Raw genomic sequence first — 21,777 nt, 5'->3', positions numbered from 1 at the left:
AAACTGGTTTAAAGTATTCCCTCGGAGTGGAGCAAATACCATTGCTTTTCCCTGGAACATTAAAAAGAGAATTTATACATTTTTAAAACTGGAAGAGAACCAGCTATAACATACACCTGAATAAGCTTTCAATATACTCAAGCTGGAAAAGTCAGTTGTTCTCTTGGTAAAATACTAAAATAGAGTGATACAAATAATTGTTCAAAATATGCAAGATTTCTGTGATTAAACAAATGCAAAATAGAAAGTAATAAATAAATATTTTCTTTAGAAAACTGCCAGCTGCCATACATCTGCTCCTTTTCATGTAATAATGGTGGCTATGAATTACCAAAATAAAACACAGAAAAAGCATACAAAACATACACTCAATGCAAAATCTGTTTGTTAGCTCATGACCATGCAAAGACTGTAAATAATGATTTTCTTTTTTCACTCTCACACATAGAAAACTACCTCCCATTTGCTGTCAGTGGAATTACAACAGTGTAAAACAAGGCAAAATGGGAGGCAAATCAAACCTGATTATTAATTTTTTAAAGATATTTTAAACTACCTGAGCAGTGCAACCAAATTTGACCTTAAAATGGTAAATTGCATTTAAAGCAGGACTTAATGTTCTTGCATAGTAATTCTGGATCTTTCAAGACGATCAGGCCATTTATGATGCCTAGGCAATACATTATGGTCCATTAGCTAATTTTTTGTTCATCCTTCTGTATTTAAGAAAACAAAAATGACTGTACCTTAAACTGATAGATTTTAGACTCTGTGCAAAGTACAAGCCCCAAACCTAACCTACTTGATATAGCATCTCTTGAAATCTTATTTACAAAATTAATTCTAATTGGCTGAATACTGTGTTCTGTCACATGGAATGAAAACTGGTTGAAGAGCTGTAAACGAAGGTTAATATCAGCCAACAGCATATCACACCAAGGGCAGCCATGAAGTTTACTGTGAGTTCTTGTGTTTAACTTCTATATTAATGAGAGCTAAGACTAATTTGTGAGGTGCTGTAATCAACCAAAGAGACAAAAAATATTTTTAGGGATTTGAAGAAGTTGTAAAATGATAAGACATTGTAGAATAATGTTTGGCTGAGAAAATTTCAATGAGAACTCTGGAAAGTTACAATGCTGACACAGACAGTGTGGAGAATAGGGAACAAATCTGTGTGTTACAGCTCACGCACACACACACTGAGACAACATGCAGTGAGGCAGCAATAAAAACTCTACGTCAGTATCTATGGTACTAATGTCTACTTAAAAGACTTCAATCATTAATACCACAGCACTGTATTTATTCTCACAATGCCTCTGTGAGATAGGGAAATACTGTTATCTTTCTCATGGGAAATTTAAGCACAAAGGAGACCTAGGGCAATATCCAAAGCAACTCACTTCTGTTCATTTCTGTAGCTGTAACTTTAATTCTGTGGCTAACTATGAGGTACAAAGGGGTGTAACTCCCACCAAAGGCACTGGAATTCATTATGTAAATGTTAGATCTGAATATAGGCTCAGCTAGGGATGAAAAACATTAAACACAGGAAATTCACAATCAGTTTCCTCACATCCTTGGCATGCTTTAATGTCATCAGACAGAGGTGGGTAGCAAAGGGAGTCTTTAGCTGAGGATCCTCCTCCTGCTGCCATCTCATGCTCCCCAGAATGTTGTTCTGCAGAGACCCTTCCTGGCATAAGAAGGATGAGACTCCTCTGGAGTCCCTCATCATCACGGGCAGCTTCACAGAGAGGTCACTGTAATGGGAAACATGTCCCCCACTGTTCTTGTTTCAGCTGGAAAAAAGTTGGTTTTCTTCTTAGTAGCTGGTGTAGAGCTGTATTTTGGATTTAGGATGAGAATAATGTTGATAACACACTGATGTTTTTAGTTGTTGCTGACCAGTGCTTACACTAAGCCAAGGACTTTTCAGCTTCTCATGCTGCCCCATCAGTGCAGGCTGGGAGTGTGCAAGAAATTGGGAGGCGACACAGCCAGGACAGCTGACTCAAACGAGCCAAAGTGGTATTCTATACCATATGATGTCATGCCCAGCATATAAACTGGGGGGCGCTGGCTGGGGGACACCAGGGCTCAGAGATTGGCTGGGCATTGGTCAGCAGGTGGTGAGCAATTGTATTGTGCATCACTTGTTTTGTATATTCTATTATCATCATTATTAGTACTATTATTATTATCTCCTTCCTTTTTTGTCCTATTAAATTGTCTTTACCTCAACAGATGAGTTTTACTTCTTTTTCCCCAATTCTCTCCCCCATTCCACTGAGGGGGGAGTGAGCAAGTGGCTGCATGGTGCTTATTCGTTGGCTGGGGTTAAACCACAACACCCACCCAGGGCTTACTGACCACACGATTCACGCAGGGACTTCAGGAATGGCTAAACCTCATGAATGGAGACTGCTGGAGGCCACACGCCCTACATCGGCCACTGATCCAGCAGCTTCAATGAGGAAGCAATGCTCATACAACAGCACCCCCTTACAGAATTCCATCTGGAGTCAGCAGTTCCTGTGGTCATTCCTTCTCATACTCCATAGACTACTTCAAATTTAATTTGAAAGAGAAATACAGTAAAATAGAATGTAACATGGTATGAAATGTCTCTTAAAACCAGACTGATAATCTTGAAATAACTTCGAAAAAGGGGAATGGCCTTTTATGGAAATCACTACACAGTTACTTTTGGCCAGCTCTTTAGCTCGTGTAAAAACCCAATCATCTATTGAATTTAGTGTGCGTCTAAAACATGTGAGGATCTTGCCCTTGCTGATAAAAATCAAGAAATCATGATTAAGTTTAATACTACAATGATCTCCGCAAAACTGGCAGGTATTTTGGAGGTACTGTGGTCAATTCTGGTCTATCATAATCTGGGTTTAAAGCACTTTCTTGTCAACTGCTTGATCTCTGTGATTCCGCTACCTGTTGTGGGTCTGCATTCGTGTTTCTAATTTTAAAAAGTTTTTCATTTCTTAGTTGCTGTACAATAAAAAAATTAGACCAGTGGCCTGGATCTACACTTGATGGACTATCTCAAGGCTGTTTAATTCTAATTCAGAAGTGCCTCTCAGTTTAGGATGATGTTTAAAGTCCAAAATGGCCTTTCCCCAGCTGGGAAAATACTTCCAGTAAACTCACGAACAAAACACAAAGGAAAATGTCAGTTACAATAGTTCAAAGTGTCACTAAAATGCTGCAGTAAGATAATGGGACAGACGTTCACATTTTGGACATGACTATGACTAAGTTTACTCAACAATCATTATTAAATGCAGTCTTATTTGCTGGTACTAATCACAGCTCAATAGCATCCCATTGATTTCATTGGGGTTTTGAGTGGATAGGCCACAGAAAAATCAAAGCCTTCATAAAAAATATTCTTAATTAGGGAAATACACAAACAAGCAACTGCTTATTCTGAGATCGAAATTACAAGTATATTTTATTGATAGGAAAAAATAAAATGAAATGTTGGCAAATCAAGTAGCTTGTTTATAAAAGGAATAAAATATAGCCATTCAAGATAAATTTGTTTGATGTAAAATTTCAGTGCCTAATTCTTGGAATCAGTTTACAGGTGACATTTGCCTTTGTAACAAATTCAGATAGAAATCTTAGCCCCCAGTAACCATGTGAGCTGCTCATTTCTGGTCCTCTCTTACTGTGCCAATACAACTGTCCATGAGGCCATGCTATGGATCAGATGACTGAAATCACCAGAGTCCTGTTTCCAGGAATACAAAAAGTTACCCAAAACACATCATTCTGTGCATAAGGATTCTAATAGCCACAGATAACTTCCTTAATGAAAAAGGAAATACTGCAGATACATTTATCCCTTTTTACACTAACAGTAAGAATAGATTACCTGTTCTGAATTTCTCCTTCAAGTCAACTTTGTAAGGATACCCATTATTTTCTGTTTACTCCACTTTTCCTTCTGGTTTTACTGGCTAATACTTTCCCTGAACTCTTCTATCCTAGCTGCATCCTAGTTACACTTGAAAGATGTCTCACATCTAGATATGTCTTCAATTTGAGATCATTCCTCTATCAATTTGGCAAAGTATTACCAATAAGGAAATGTAACATCTAAATCTGAGACAACATAATTCATGTAGAAGGGTGAACTTAATCAAAGTAGTTTATGGGCACAAACTAATGCCCATAAACTATTCTTAATTATTGCAACTGGCAAATGAGTTCACTATTAATTTATATTTCCTTTAAAGGCCAAAGTATAGTGCCATTTAGTAAAGTTTCTTCTGACGTTATCCTTACATTTATAGAGGTTAACAAGAATAGTAAAAATAATAACTGTTTTGTACTTGTGACTGAATCTTCTCTTGGGATCTCAAATGAGTATATGCTTTTATTTGGGTCTTTTAACCAATGAAAGCATATGCTTGAAGGCATCTCTGTTCAACATGTCCTTTTTGGACAAAAGAGCTCATTTTATGTGTCTGTACTCCTAGCTTCCACCCCACACAATAGTTTGCTGTCCTCTTAGTTATGAATTACAATAATTTGCAAGGCCATGCTATAACTGGATATCCATCCATACAACCATCCATAAAGTGGATTAGGCAAATGACTTTAGTTAAAAAATACAGCTCGGACAGTGGTCCAAAACTGCAACAGAAATACCTGCAAGGAGAAAGAATTTCTTAAGCTAGCTTTCCTGATAAGAAATAGGAACCATGGCCTAAAATGCATAGCAAATAAGTACAGGCTATGTGTCGTGGTTTAACTGCAGCCAGCAACTAAGCACCACGCAGCCGCTCACTCACTCCCCCCCCCATCCAGTGGGATGGGGGAGAAAATCAGGAAAAGAAGTAAAACTCCTGGGTTGAGATAAAAACAGTTTAATAGAACAGAAAAGAAGAAACTAATAATGATAATGATAACACTAATAAAATGACAGCAGTAGTAATAAAAGGATTGGAATGTACAAATGATGCGCAGGGCAATTGCTCACCACCCGCCGACCAACACCCAGCCAGTCCCCGAGCGGCGATTCCCTGCCCCCCGCTTCCCAGTTCCTAAACTAGATGGGACGTCACATGGTATGGAATACACCGTTGGCCAGTTTGGGTCAGGTGCCCTGGCTGGGCATGAGAAGCTGAAAAATCCTTGACTATAGTCTAAACACTACTGAGCAACAACTGAAAACATCAGTGTTATCAACATTCTTCACATACTGAACTCAAAACATAGCACTGCACCAGCTACTAGGAAGACAGTTAACTCTATCCCAGCTGAAACCAGGACACTATGCTATTAATCACAACATGCAGAAGCAAGCCAGACTAGGAAGACAGGCAACAAAAAGCCATCTCCCTTTACTCCATCTACATTCACAAAAGACTGTAGTTTATCTGCTCTGAAAAACAAAGGCATGTTCTGAATTTGAATTAGCTGACTGGAGTTAAAAAGCTACAAAGTCCAGCCAGTTTTGGCTTAAAGTCAGGTTAACAAATCCTAAATTGTCTAGAGATGGGAACTTGAGCTATGAACACTACTTAAAATTCAGGCTGCATTATTGTCATTGTTTTTTAAATCAAATTCTCTGGTTGAGCTAATCAGCCCAGGTAAAGAATGCATGTGTGTGTGTGCATATACAAATGTATGTGTGTACTCATGTTTTTGGCAATATAGACCACGAGACCATGACTAGCTATGAGCAGGAGACAAAGCAACTAACAGCTATTCCAGCTAGAGGCTCTAGCCAGGTCACAGTTACCAGGGCACCTCTTTATACACTTCTCTTCCTGCCACCCATACTCTTCTCCCCCAGTGCCCTTTCATTGAGCCAAGACAGTGGCCTATGGGGCTACCTGAAGAACCAGTTGCAAACACGCTGAAAAAAAAAAACTTTTTGCATTTTTTTTAAACTGGGATCAGCTTTGTGTTCCAGATCACCTCTGGTCCCCAAAATTATTGCACCCTGACAACTGATGGTACATCATGAAAGTCAGAATGCACCACCCTGGGCAGGAGCTGCTTAACCTCCCCTTGCTGCCACTGACTGAAGTATCTGGGTGACCTTTTCCTCAGGGTGCTACATTTCTCCTGTCTTCCTGGCAGCCTTGACCCACAGCTCATTAAAATAATTCAGTCTTAAGTGACTTGCCTTAGGTCACTCAGGAAAGTCTATGCTAGAACCAAGAATAGAAACCTGATGACTCTTAGCAAAGAATGGGATTACTTACATGACTAAAATGACTCGGTTTCTTAAGCCTTTGCACATTTGGGTCTTCTATTCCTTTTACAGAGAAAATCTTTTGTACAAAAAGTACAATACAATTTTTTAAATGAAGTTTGGAGAATGCACTGCTAACATGAAATACTTTTGTTTTGAAATGGAAAATTCACCTTACTGGAGGATTAGTATGTTAAGCATAAAAGGTAAACCTCCTGTTTCAAATTCCTACTTATAGCAATTACTTCACATGTTTTCTCGTATTCTTATTTTGGTATCTTCTTTTAAAAAATTTTTTTTTGAGATTCAAGTTTATTTGGTTGGTATAAGTATATGCACATAGCAGCTTTGGGGTTTTTGCCTGTAGGTCTCTCTGATTTGACAGCCTAATAGATTGAGATTGGTAAAGTATTTCCTCAGTGACAATCATGTAGAACATGTAGGCATTTTATGAAGAGCTTAATTTTGTTATGTTCTAAAGCATAAAACATGTAAACACAGGGCTTACTTAATGGAAAAAAAGTTTTAGGCTACAATATATGCATAAGGGTTTTGTTCATTTTATATGAACAGAAATGAAAAGAAAAAATATTCTTTCATAATAAATAAATACACAATGACAAAGGTTACAATTGAAGGGATTACAAATGACAGAAGCCAACATAAAAACTTTCAATATCATACTTTTACTTTAATATGAAGACATTATTATCAAAGGAAAATACTTGAGAAACGCTTTGATAAAAATAATCTCGCGCTATCTTTGAAGCGGTTTCATTTATTTTACTACCCACTGTGTTCCTTATCAGAAGGCCAAGTATAAGAAGTTTCCTAGTTTATGATTAGGAAAGAATCTGATAGATTAGAAGACTCAATTGAAGTTGGACATAATAAGTATTAAAGTATTACATGACATTAATCCTGCCATTCCATTACTCTCTCAATCATTGTGCACAGACTAATTATTCTGAAGCCAGTGTTCAGGAGAAAATAGAAACATACTTACACTGGGTTGGAGTAATCTCTTTATTGCATCAACAAGGCCAGCTCTGTACCGGTCCAGAAACAGGCTGACATTGAGAAGAGAACAGAATCCAGATTAAAATGGGTTTTCAATTCTAATGATACTAATGCAGATAAGTACAAGGCTAATTACATATGTTTACACAATGCTGTAAAAGAGAAACTGTGGTCTACAGTTCTGTCCAGTCCAGGTACTTTTAAATATTAAAAAAATACATAAACCCAAATATAATCTAAACCAAAGCTAAAATAGCAACACGAAACAGATCTTTATATAGCTGAAATTCACAAATCACATATGCTAGCTATTACAATACTACCATATCAGAAATCAGGATCAATATACAAAGTTAACATTTTACATGCTTTTTTTTACACAAGGCTGGGGTGGAGTTTTTAAAAGTGTTTTCTATTGTATTTCAGGGGTTAACATTAAGGGTATTTTTTTTTTCTTTTACCTTCACAGTTGTGGCTTTAATTCATTATTATCGATTATGCATATTTGTTCTATTTATGTATCTATCCCTATCTATCCCTATAAAGATTTACAAGGCCCTACCTCCTCTCTCCCTCAAACACTGTTCAAATACAATGACCCAGATCGTACAGAGTTGTCCTCTCTCAAGAGCAAAATCCTTCATCTCCAGCATGGGTCCCGCAAGGACAGCAGCAGAGTCAATTTTCCCATGCGATGTTGCCAACATGCTCAGTCCTATTTTGGTGTGATTACCTCATGATTTGAGGGGATAATTCATTCTTCATGCCTCTCAGTACCTTAATGTATATACTAATAGTGGCAACCAGGGTGCCAATCACTCTTGACTAGATATTTGTGGACATCTAGTTACTGTGGATGAGAGTGCATTTACAATGGTTAGTGAACAACCATCAGACAGCAACTGATGCCTTTCAGTCCTTACTACCAAGGGCTGCATTTATATTGGTGATTCAGATAAGAAACTCTATCAAGCAGGCCACAAATAATGTGATTCTTTCTTCATTATTTTTCATGCTTTCTCTGTAATAAAACTGCTTCCCAGCCTGTGTTAAGCTCAAGTTCCACACTACACAGCATTTTGTCCATTCTTTAAGATTTTTTTCTATACTTCCCTTTCCTTTATTCTCAAAGATCTCTTTCTGAAGAGATGTGGGCAATTTTTTTTTCCAGGTTTGAAATTTCTAAAAGAATACAAAGAATATATGAAAACACTGAAGAGAAAAAAGTGGTCTGCAACCACACGCCAGTCATCAAGAACAGAATATGTGTGGATATTTAGGTAAGGACAATCCACAACTACTAAGGAGCATACAATATTACATATCATAGGGTCAAGTGGCTGCGTAACAGCTGTGAATTTTTGTTACTCAGAAAAAAAAAAAAAGCCTATCAGAAAACTTGTCAGTGACCACATTTCATCAGTAAAAACTGGCAGAACCTCATGTTGTTGAGAAAATATGGTAGACTGGGTATCCATACATTTCTTAAAGAACATTTCATATAATAGTATGACCTTTTGAATTTCTTCTCAAGATATCGAAGTACTAGCTAACAATTTCTCTGATAGACTGCCCATAAGAAAATTTAAACTTTAGCAATTGGCATGATGGCTGCCCCTCAGCCCTGATTAACCTTACTGGAAGAATCTTACTGAAAAAATTCTTGTTTAAATTTAATTCATTGAAACAGCAGCTGATATCTCTGATATTGCCTGGGAATTTTAATCACATTCACCTCAGGTAGATCCCTATAGATACCATAAGACACTACTTCACCAGGAGCTTAGCCACCTGCAGAAGAGGTGGGATAAAGTGCATGAGTTCTCTCCCAAAAGAATCACTAAAAATAATTAATTTTCTTCAACATGAAACATTGCAAGCATGCACACATTGAAGACTTGCTGAGATCCTGCATAGCCAGAAGTACATTCCAAATGAAAAATGCACTTATTTTTATTTTTGAAAGTAGTGTCGTGGAAATACAATTTTGGGGCAGCTTACCAGTGCTAAAATTCCTTTTTCATGGACCTGCATACCATTCTCTCCTTTTACAATGAGATAGGGGCACAGCTGCTGCTACCAATCTTGTTCCTTTACAATGAGAGGACTGCAGGCCTTTGTTCACCACAAACTGAGTGTCTGAGAACTTAAAATGGTTACATGACCTGCTAGATTAGACAACTTCAGTAATACCTTTTCTGTCCAACCCCAATTGATATTTTGGTGATATGGGAGATAGATTCTTAGCCGTCTTAACTTAGGAAAGCAGATAACCTGGGACAATTGCCCTGGCTCTGCTCCTAAGTTGTCCCTGCCCTCCAAAAGGCCTGACCCTGGGAACAGGACCTACTTCAATTGACAATAGTCTCCAATACTGCGATTTTAAGTCTGTTGCTCTGTGAGCCATGTACTCTGATCAGAGTGAGCAGAGGAGGCTGGAAGCAATGTTAATGCAATGCAGTGACTCCAGGAAACATGTCTATTTTCCCTCTGAGTTGGAGGACGCCTTGAATGAGGAAAATCCTGAAGAAATCGCTAGATAATCTGTGCTGCAGACAGGGCCAGCACAGGATTTGGCCCACGCAAGGAGATTTAGTCAAGCAATTTCTCTTACCAGTAGAATTTGTATGACTAAATATTACCACAGCATACTGAAAATGTACCCAAGAGAATCCTTTAAAGCTCACAACAGCTCAGTGAAATTAAATAATGTATTGTTCTAAACCATTCACACTCAGTTCTCACACCTCAATCCAAATTTGGCTTAGCTCACCATTACTTTAGTGGTAATGTCTCATGTTTATGTAGTAAAGATGCTCTGAAATCAGTAACTCGGGACAGGAATAGCAAGGTTTCCTTGGGCCAGCAAGGAAGTTTTGGATCACAGCAGCAGAGAGGCAAGAACACAGCTGATGATTTGGCTTTTGCTTACGCAGTGCTCTTAACCTGTGAAATCTGGATGAGCACGCAGGCAATCTTGTCATGTCCCTCCTCTTGGTTTTTTTTTAATTTTACATTACCATTAAAACCAAAATGAAAGTTTATACCACAACTGTACGGAAGTAGCAGTAAGCCACAAGGAAACAAATTTAAAAAAACAAGTAGATTCTCAGTTTGCTTCATGCTGATATCCTTTTATCTTGTGCCTTGCAACAAGGGGCATATACTTAAATTTTATAGGCTATGATGTGAACTTATTTTTCTTTTTGCATACTTTGCAACTGGTAAGACAGCTTAGTTTACAGGTGTACTTTAGACATGACTACATTCATGTATAGTGCCTAACATATAAAGCCATTTATCTTTTTGTTCGCCTTCAACTGCACGGCTGACATAAACTGAAAAAACCTCTTACTTCCATGTTGTCAGATTCCAATGCACTTGAAAGTGTCTGCAAGAAATCAGGCTTAAAGCAAATAATAAATTTAAACTGAAGAAGGACAGAGATCTTACTGCATTCCTGCAAAAAGATTCTTTATATTAAATGAAATATCCTAATGGAGACAAAATTGACATATTTTAAGGTATTTAAAGAATACTTTTAGTTTAGTTCTACATTCCTGGTGAATCCACAACTCCCCATGACTTCAGCAAAAATCTCAGCAGTGAAAGTAACGTGGGATAGCTCCCCTGGCCTCTGTTGTGCAAATACTTATGCATGTGCCAGACTTTAAGCATATAATCAGTCTAAGTAAAGTGGGATATTATGCATTTCCAAAATGATATCAGGATCTAGACCTTATACTGTCTCTAGATTAAAATTATTTGTGAAAACTTGTTTCACAAGAACGTGAAAAACTAAGATTTTTCTACTGACTCAGTCCTACTGGCCTTGACTCTCCTTGGATTAAAAATCTCAGCAACTTTTCTCTTAATAAAGAAAAGGATATATATGCTTCTTTTTAAATAATCAGAAAACTGAGGCTCTCAAGAGCTTTGGAAGAGTTGTGGTTTTGGCCTGTCCATACAGGCACCTGTAATTTCTCCTCCTCTATTCATAGGCACTCTTACAATTCCAGCACCTGCATGACTTTATATCCACAAGCGTAGGTCAAGTGAAAGACTAAAATTCTGGCAGCCCCCACCTTGCCTTAAAATTCCCCCTCAAAAACATGAGGTGAGTGGATATGCTTTAAAGTTTCCATTATTTCAGTATTTTTTTCCAGTGTATCCTTCTTCCAGGTGTGGCCTCACCAAGATTATTTTTTTCCTTATTTTATCTCAGAGTTGACATTTTACAAGTTATTTCGGGACTGCTGAACCATGAAACTATTTTTATTGTCAAAATCCTGAATGGTTAAATAATGACTAGCTTTCGCAGTTTGCTTCTTATTTATTTTATAATCTAGTTGAGCTACTAAATTTAGCTGTTAACTAATAGACTGTCTGTTCTGGGAAATAACTTATTTTCCATTCCTGCACACAAGGTTTATGAAAGTCTGACTGTAAATATATGAATATAAACATATCGCTGCTTGTTGTAGTCATGTGCATTTTTACTTGAACCTCCATGTAGATTTGGAATATGTTTATGAATAGAGCTTGTTTTCATGTAAATGGGATCAAGCAGTACCACTGGTTAGCTATTCAGAGAATCAGACAATATCACCCTTGCTGGAAATACTTCAATAAAAATTTATCCATGTACCTAATATTTGAACTCAGATTTTTTGCTTTCTAGTTCTCTGTTCTAATCTCAGATTTTATTGACTGACAATGAACTATATGATGGTGTTAAACTAAATGCAATCTATTCTATCTGTTTTTATCGCTGCATACTTCAAGTTTCAGCCGAGGAGCTATAAGAAAAGAGATATTTTTTCTTCCTCTTCAATGGCAGCCCAAAAAATTCAGAGAGCAAAAATCCTGCCAACAGTTCTCAAGCTGATTCTGTATCTCAGAAGAGAAATACATGAAAATGAAAAGAAGATTTGAGTTTGATAAAGCATGGAACATTTTTTTCCCCAGCCTTTTCATGTACCAGAAAACCTGGTGTCATAACTAAAAGAATGATTTCTAAAAGAAACAAACAATAAAGGGATTTTCATGCTTATTAAACCACGTACATGGGCACTTGCAATAAGAAAATAGAGAGAATTTGTGAATAAACCCACGTACTTTAAACTAACCTGCACACTTCTATTTATTTTTGAGAAATCTATAAATATTTATACACCTACCTGCATCTTAAGTGCTTCAAAATAAATGCACAAAATGCAGGGATTGCAAATGCATTATGTATTTTACCTGTCATGTTTGATTCTTTGTTTCCTAAAGAAACTACGCTATTTCCAAACAGACTGGGAGGAGTATTAGGCAAGAATATTACTGAAAAAAACCAGCTTAAGTCTTGCTCCACTCTGCTGTACTCCCAGCACAAATAGGATGACATGGTGTGAGTATCAAGAATACAAGAGATGGCACAGCCAGGTTGTTTTGATATTTGTGTGAAGAACAAATTTAACTCTAAATCTCTTGGCAAGACCTTGCTTCACCCACATAATCTGGAGAACATCCATATGTGAGCCCTGTCTAAGCCTCCGAGAAGACTGCTGCCCTCCTGCTCATGTCCGCCAGCATTCTGATCTGACTTTCATACTTAATCTGATCTAATCCTGTCCAGCATTAACTTCATCTGTGCAATGAAACCTGGAGTATCCATTCTAATATTTGGTGAGGAAGGCATTTACTAAATTACTTGCTGAAATCATATGGTGTTGTTTAGCTCCTTATTTTAATCAGATGATGCATCTCTGAGGCACATTATCAGCGATTAGTTAGAAACCCTTCTCTGTCCTTTTTGGGAACAAAGAACTTTTCTGAAATTAAATGCTAAGAGAGATGAAGCACTGTTGCATTCTGTTAACAAACAGGTATTAGAAAAAAGAAAAAAGATAACTAAACACACTTTCTCCAGTGCTATACAAACCCAGTAGCTTTTCTGAAATAAGAAGGGTTTGCTTAAACAGCAAAATATCAAAGAAAAAAAAAAGCTTTAGAGGAATATTTTATCAGAAGTCACTTAAAAAGAACATTGTTTAAAAAGACAATAGACAGCTTCATTCTTCCCTTTGCCTTTTTCCTTTAACTATTTCTTTGTAAGGTACAGAAATCTGCTGAACTGAGCTGTCCTAGGAAGTCCCTGTTTTCAGAATTTGTCTCTCACGACAGTTATGTGCAATAAAAACATAAACAGCCTTTTCTGTTTTGGACATTTAAAGAGCAAATATCCATGAAGGAAAGAGAGATTCATTTACAAACATCTACTCTCCTAAATGAAATTTGCACATCTCTTTTTACACTGTCACCATTTATATAACACAATTAATAATAATGTACCATTTTTAAAGTTAGCATGCAGTAAATATAGCACAGCACAATTCTGCAAATCCAGTATCAGAAAAGGGTTGTGTCAATAACCAAATCTATTTGCATAAATTATTAAACAATATACCATATTGTAACATGTAGCTACCTTTTCATAAATTAAGTGTTGTACTCTTTTTTTACTAAGAATTCTCTTATAATTAACATGTGCCTGTGTAAATAATATAAAGCCTAAGTCTACAAATTTTTCTGTCAAATTGATTTAAGAAACAGATTGTGATGGGGGTCTTGAAAATCTTTTTTTCCTCGGAAAGATTTTCCGGGGAGCAAAAAATATATCCCCTTATATCAATAGTCAGATCTTTCCTAAGAAGTAAGCTAATTGAGCTGTTTGTGTTGATAAACTCCCTTTTCTCCAGACTGTTCCTCACTGAGCCATAATTATTTGCAATTTGCCTAAGTCGTCCATTTACTGATACGTCAAGCATGAAACAGAGGCAATTCCAGAAAATGGAAATGCTTCTCAAAATCAATCTTTGGGAAATAATGTGGTAGAAGTTACTGTGTGATAGAAGACTACCTTATAACTGTCACATGGAGATGAATATTAATTTGTTGAGGTTAAGGTGGCTTTGTGCTTCATTTGTTGACTTTGCTTAGCCATCAGCAAGCAGCACAGTACAATTACTCCAGCAAAGCTATTTTTCTAACATGAGTTTTATGATTTTTATGTACTTACCAGTCAGCACACATAACAATGTCAAAATGTCCTTCCAGTTGAGAGACATCTGTCTCATTATCCCATCGTAAAATGCTAGAGGAAAAAGAGATTAAAAAAAAAAAAAGAAAAGAAAAAAGGACTTATATTTTTCATCTTGAGATTTTTTAAGTATTAATATTATACTTATGTGACACGGAAGTTTTTTAAAAAGTACACACTCTTTACTTTCAAAGATGAATGTAAAAATATTATTCTGTACATTTTTACGGTTTTATATCTCAAAGCTAAAAAGCTATTTTTTATTATAACAGAAAGGCAATCCACACAGGTTCTGATGAGTGGATCACCAACAAATATGCATTTCTGAATTAGTGGCACATGTATGGCTTCAGATTTTTACCCCTTAACACCACTGCATGAGGAAGTGAAGTCAAAGTATCGACAATCTGAATGAAACACAAATCTGCAGAAGAGATGTGAATTCATGGATCTGTGTTACATCTGGCAGGCAAGTCAGTTGTGTTTCTCATTGATGAAGTGAGCATTCACTTGGGCTGGAGGGAGGAGGGACAGGGTGAGAAAATGCCAAGCTTAACTTCAATGCCAGCTATGTTGCCTCAGGCAAGCTTAAAAATACAGCAATGCTGACTCTGTCAACACCTATTCTCTCATAGGTGGTTAAGTTATTTAATTCTAAGGTACTCAATAGTAGGCAAAAATGCACACATGTACGAAGTTCTTTGTTTATAAATGCTGCCGATTCATGTAGCTGCCATGAAGAATTTCAGTACTTTGCTCCCATTTGAAAACCAGCAACTAGTATTGGAATTTCCTGCATACTTAAAATATCATTACCCCAAAGATTTGAAGCTGCATTTCTATTTCTAGGCTACTTTTTAAAAAAGAATCTACCCTTCTTTTACATTTCCTGGTTATTTCTAATAGAAAGTAGATAAATATTTATGGAAAAAGCACTTGTGGAGGAAGGGTCTAATCTGATCTTGTCAGGTTGTGCATGCTTATCTCAGTTTTGTGTGAGTCTTGACCAAATAGACCCTTTAGTCTTCCCGCAGCTATAATCTACTTCTAGTTAAAAGCCATCTCCATTCACATCCTACTCCTAATATTTAACTGTGGATCAGTTGTAATGTGTTCATTCAGAAATGTTCTCTAAGTATACAGGGAAAAAAGGAAATTTTAGACATTGACTATACTATAGGCAAAAAAGGTTCGTAAATATGTAGATAGATAGATATAGACCCATAAAGAATTAAGGTACCACAATATGCATGTACCTGTGCACAGACACAAAATTTGAGAGAGAATGCTTTTAAAACATGGAAATTATGAAAAGAGAGGCCCAGTTGGTTGAGAGAGCTTTGATTATGTGGGGTTCAGTGTAACTGAACAGATCAGAACTCATTAGCCCATTTGGCCTCCTGGAATTTACTGTGACAATCCAAAAAAGAGAGAAAAGAGTAGATTAATTTAATTTTTCCCCCTCAAATTGAAAGTAACCCAGATTTTAGAAGCCTAGGTAGCTTTGCACACTGGCACGCAGCAGGCATCCAGTAGTGGAAAGTGTCAAAGGACAGTTCTCACTCTCAGCTGCTGGCTGCCTGCTGGCTACCAGCGGCTTTTTCAACCCTGTTTCCGTGGAAACTTAGGTTAGAATGGTGAACATTAGGTAAAGGTAAGTTTTGCGGGTTTAAAGCACGCACTCTAATACTTCAAGAATCCTGAAGCAAAACTGGAAATTGGTAGATGAACTGCGAGCCTTAAAAGGCCACCTTTGGTTCTCATTGCTACAGAAACAGAGATCTGATCAGTACCTCTATAGGGATTTGAATTATGGGGTTTTTAACCCATATATTTACTATACTTCACATGTGCAGGTCAGAAGGCAGCACAGGTGCCTCCTCCTGGAAAAAAAACCAAACCACTCCCTCATGTTACCGTCAGCTTCCCACAGAGCATCCAAAATACAGCATTTTTCTGTGCACACCTACTGTAGGCACAAAGGAGTTTGTGTGGGAAGGTAAAAGCTCAGAAACCAAAATGCTAATCAAAATATGGAATCAACGAGTTGCCAGGAGCATGAGCAGTGGTGCAACGTGACTGGCATGTGTGCTGTTAGAGGAGTGAGCTAAGGGCCCACATCCAGCCATAAGCCAGTCTTCCTTCATCTTCCTGATTTAGCACCAGGGCTGCTCTTGGTGGCTAGCTTCAGTACAGGTGCATTCCTGAAGACATGGTAATTATGCAAAGGCCAATGATAAAACTTACACACAAGATTCTCAAAATCAACTTTGCCATAAATTTTCAAAAGGTACAGGAAAATCATTATTCCTGTGGGGAAATAACCACGTAAACTAAAGGTAATTTCTATAAAATAAATACCAACAGGACTCATTCTGATCTCACTCAGGATGTATGCACACTGGTGGGACAGATGCAACTACAAGGTGTATATATTTGTCCATGCTATCTTTAGCCAAGTGCAAGTATGACTAGTAAGGGAAGTGCAGCTAGGGTACGTGAAGCTCAATATGGCTGCAACCTCCAAAACTGTTTTGGTAGCTAACTCTGGGCTACCATATCTACACCATTATCCGTTTAATGTTTCCACAAATTTGCATGAGCTGCAATCAAACATCTGCACCTGCACCCGTAAAGCAGACATGCCCCCGCATATCAGGGAATCAGATACAATTCTGCTCAGAGTCAGCATTATTACATCATCATTAACACTGATGTCAGAATCAGCCTGATTCTGAATCAGAATCAGCTATTTTGAATTCTAGTGCTAATGAAAGTAGTGAATCAGAGTCAGGATGTATATGAATACCATCAACTAGCCATACAAGTTCTTGTAATCCAAACACAATTCCTGAGTGTGAAGGACAAAAGAATCCACTGATATTGCAAAATAACTCTGAGAAAGGTAAAGATGGGTATATGTGTATCTAAATGCACATATCTATACATAGTAAGGGGGTGAGGAACAATAATTTTTTCAGGGATTATTGAGGATGTGACTCTAGGACTTAGTGGTCAGACCTGAAAGAAATACTGAAGGCAACAGGAAGTAAGGGCTGATTGCATTTCCATTTAAAGAAAAGCACTGCTAGGAAATCCAGGGAAGTGTTAGCAACAGAAGTCTGAAAATCTCAGTCTTTATGAAGTTTCCTTAAAAAAAAATAGACATAAGTGTAAAAATACCATACCACAAAAAGTCTTTTAAATCACCAGTATCATGTTGAGTACCAACATGAAAAAAAATGCAAGCCTTGTTAATCTTTTCCTCTTTGTTCCCTTTCCAGTGATGCTAAATTAGTGGACATAAACCACTTTTTTTCTGAAGCCATTTTTCTTCCAGCAAAATAAGAAGTTTTAAAGCTATAATATTTTTATGTCTTTCTTTTGAGGGAAGACACTACAGTACTACTAACAGCTGAAACTATTTTGTAAATTTGAAAAATGTGCTTTACTCTATATTTCTGTCCAAGCCCATTCTTGACATTATTTTGCACTGGCAGGTTTAGTTTCTTGCAATTGAAAATGGGCAACTTAGTTTCAGCAGAAAAGGGTCTGAAACCCACTGTGTCCTGGTTTGGGCTGGGATTGAGCCAATTTCCTTTCCAGTAGCTGGTATAGTGTTGTGTTTTGGATTTAGTGTGAGAACAATGTTGATAACACACTGATGTTTTCAGCTGTTGTTAAGTAGCACTTATCCTAAATTAAGGATTTTTCAGTTTCCCATGCTCTGCCAGTGAGCAGGTACACAAGGAGTTGGGAGGGGACACAGCCGGGACAGCTGACCCCAACTGACCCAAGGGATATTCCAGACTGTATGACATCATGCTCAGCATATAAAGCTGGGGGAAGAAAGAGGAAGTGGGGATGTTCGGAGTGATGGTGTTTGTCTTCCCAAGTCACCGTTAGGCGTGATGGAGCCCTGCTTTCCTGGAGATGGCTGAACACCTGCCAGCCCATGGGAAGTGGTGAATGGATTCCTTGTTTTTATTTGCTTGTGTGCGCAGCTTTTGCTTTACCTATTAAACTGTCTTTATCTCAGCCCACGAGTTTTCTCACATTTAGTCTTCTGATTCTCCCCCCTATGCCACCGTGGGGGGAGTGAGTGAGTGGCTGCGTGGTTCTTGGTTGCTGACTGACACCACGACACCACTGGAAATATAAAACAGTTTGGGAGCTTTTTTTGGCTACAAGAACATTAAAAAATGAAATAGGGTGTGAGTGAAAAACACTACTGCACTGTTCAGCTACTACTTAGGTTAAACTGATGGTGGCTGAAACTTGGTACCCGCTAATGGCTGCTTTATGGCCTGTATCAAATGAAGGAAAAGTACCCACGTCACAAACCTATTACTATAATTAGCAATCTTGATGGGTAGTCCTAGCAAAAAGGACAAGGACTGAATGAGCTATGGAGAATGAACTATCCTCTCACATGATGAGGTGGCTTTTCTAGGTCAGGGATAAAGCATACTATGAAAATAGTCTGAGAAAATATGTACTGATGCTTTAGTTTCCTAGGCTGTCAACCTTACACCATTCGAAAGCAAGAAATTCATTAAAAAAACCCCAAACAACACACAACACAAACAAAGCATTTTCTTTCTTTTTTTTCCCCTGATTTATCTTTTCAATTGACAAGCAAGCCAGAAAATGCAATTAGGTCAAGATAAAAAGAATTATAACGGTAACAGAACAAAAGGAGCAACTAAGAAAATAGAGACTTTAAGTACTACCAATGTATTCCCAAATATCCCCATGTATTTAAAAGAAAAAAACCCACAACAAAATAGCAAATGTTGCAGGGATAGTTACAGCAGCCAAGGCTGCACTTCCCCTCTACAGTAATTCTAATTTATGGAGGATAGCCTGACAAATGTCGACACTCGTTTTCATACACTGGTAAAGTATCTCAGCAATCTACAACAAAAGACCTGATTTTACCAGGTTTTTATTTCTCATGCAAAATTCCTCATTACTATTATTATTCAACTTCTGTTATTCAGTGTTTGTCTTCCTAGTGGGTCTAGGCAGGTAACTTACATGAGAAAAAGCAGGTTAAGTCTCTGATTGTTAAAACTTGAAACATTTCCAAGTACCTCTGAAATGTTCTTCTGATGAATGGCATAGGCTAGAGTAGCTCTCAAGTTAGCAGAAAAGTAGTTGTGCAGATAAAGACAAAAAATCAAAATTAGAAGAAAGGACAAAAGACACAAAAGCCTTACTTGCTTCAAAATGTATTAGTAGGTTTAATAAAGATAAAAAAATTTGTCCCGCTTAGCAGATGAACAGCTACCAAGAACTCCTATCTACTCAGCTCTTCTTTTCATAGTTTAATTTAGGCTTCAATCTTTAAAAAGCATTATCATTGGTAAGTATACAGGTTCAGGTAAAAGATTTTGTCTGGGGGTTTATATGACTTTTTCTATGACATTAACGAAGCAAGTTCATTAACACATTAACAAAAGGCATCATCAGGATGTTTCTCCACACCTTGATCTTTGTTTGAGATTTCTCAGTTTTGTATAAAGATCAAGAAGATGTTTTTTAATTTAGCAACAGATGCAATGTGTATGCCTATCACTACAGGTCCTCTGGGGGGTCTTGCAAATTTGCCTACTATCATTTCCCCATCTTTCTCGTTATAGTCTCATTAGGTTGCTCTTATTTCTCCACCTTCTTTCACCTTCTGCCTTTCTTACCTTCACTGCTTCACTTTGCTTTGTATTCTTATCCATTATCTCATTCCCTACAATGCATACCTGGCTTGAAGGGACCAAGGTTAAATTTTCAACCACAGGTACCCAACATCAATCATTCTCCCTTTCCTCTCACATTCCTAAGCAGTTTGAATGTGATATTTACAATTGCTGATGGACGTTTCCTTCTAACAATCTCCTTGCAGGTTTTGGCAATTTCCACATCATTTATCTACTCTTGTCAAAGTATACTGATGATTTTTCTCAGATAGGCTCAAAATCTGCACTTTATCCTCATTCTCCTAGACCTTTCTTCTCTCTTCAGCCAAGGAAAATCTTGCTACTCATTAGAATTTTTAACTCCATTATTTTCTGTTGGTTTTTTTTTAAATTGTCTCTTCCATTTTTCAAAGTGCTCTTCTAAAGATTGTCTTCAAACCTTTCCCACATTTCTGGTAATTTCACAATGTCCCACCTCAACCTCTTCTTCCTCTGAAATTTACTTCTGGGCTATCTCATCCATAAAAGCTAAACCCCACTACCCACTTCTCTACTTCACACTGTGTATCCAGACTCACAACTCAGTATTTTCACAGCCTCAGTGAGTGAGAAGCTCATCACCTCTGAAGTACAACAAAACATTGTTGTTACCACCTTTTCTTGATCCCTTTGGACATAATCATTAATTCCAGTTTGTAATCTAGACTTAGCTTACACATTCCTCTATATTTGCATACCTCAGCTCTGTCCAGATTTTGCTTATTCCCTCTGCATAGCATCTCTAAGCAGTTTCTTATCTACCCACTCAACTTAAACTCTTGACCATGTCATCATCACTTAAATCTTAACATCTGTTCTCGCTGCTCTTGGAAAATGCAGTCTTGCCCTATTAATATTTATTCAGTAGGCTGCTGCAAAGATTGTTTTTCTTGCCTACAACCCTGACCTTGTCACCTTTCTCTTTGTACTTCTCCAGGTTGCAAGATGTCTTTTCCAAATGCTTCATAACAGTTCACTTCCCTACTTTTTATCTCTCATTCAATATTGAAAGGACAAATCCCTTATTTAATCAGCCCTAATGTCAGTCTACCATATTCCACTTAACTTTTCAAGCAAGCACCTTTACAATTTTTTTCCACTATGTTATCCACGAACATTCACAAACTTACTCCATCATCCTTGAAACTCTCCTTTAAAATAGTGCCTACAAAAACTGAAAAAAGGCTAGGCTGCTCTTGTGCCTCCAAATCTGTCTATCACGCTGACTACACTTATCTTCGTTAACCTTCCTCACCATATCTATCTCTGGTCTTAGACCATAGATTCTCTAACACAAACTGCCTTTTTGCTCTGTGTTTATACAATGCCTGGTACAACAATTCATGATGAAACCTCGTCACATTAATGTGGTAATACAAAAGAAGAAAAAACCTCAAAACCAACTATGGGTCCCTTCTAACTTGAGATATTCTATGAGTCTATCTAGGCTTTCCTGTCTAAAAGTTCCTTTTTAAAAGTATATGATGAAGTTACATGCTTCCCTTATTTGGAGAACGTATTTTCTTTCTCTTATTCTGTACAACATATTTTGCTAAAATTCAGATGGGCACATTACAGTTTTGTCTTAAAAAATAACAGTCCTAACGCTTAAACATTTGCTGCATATGAAAAGCTACTAAATTTCTGGGGCATAATAAATACACTACACGTAAATACAACTGTTGCAGAATAAAGTTTTCCAT

General features: G+C 37.3%; 1 protein-coding gene across 2 annotated transcripts in view; it reads right to left on the bottom strand.

The window, feature by feature from the left end:
• Positions 1-21,777, bottom strand: part of CAMKMT (calmodulin-lysine N-methyltransferase) — a 226,530-nt gene that overhangs the window by 8,668 nt on the left and 196,085 nt on the right. For both annotated transcript variants that reach the window (XM_075042848.1, XM_075042847.1), the window contains exons 8-10: positions 14,319-14,393; positions 7,239-7,302; positions 1-51 (exon numbers count right to left, since the gene is read on the bottom strand). The exon at positions 1-51 is cut by the window's left edge and continues 81 nt beyond it. In XM_075042848.1, coding sequence (XP_074898949.1) covers positions 1-51; positions 7,239-7,302; positions 14,319-14,393 — 190 coding nt within the window. The remainder of the gene's footprint in view (positions 52-7,238; positions 7,303-14,318; positions 14,394-21,777) is intronic.

The sequence above is a fragment of the Buteo buteo genome, chromosome 12, assembly GCF_964188355.1.
Source record: "Buteo buteo chromosome 12, bButBut1.hap1.1, whole genome shotgun sequence".
NCBI lineage: Eukaryota > Metazoa > Chordata > Aves > Accipitriformes > Accipitridae > Buteo > Buteo buteo.
This window is presented reverse-complemented; position numbering and strand designations above follow the sequence as displayed.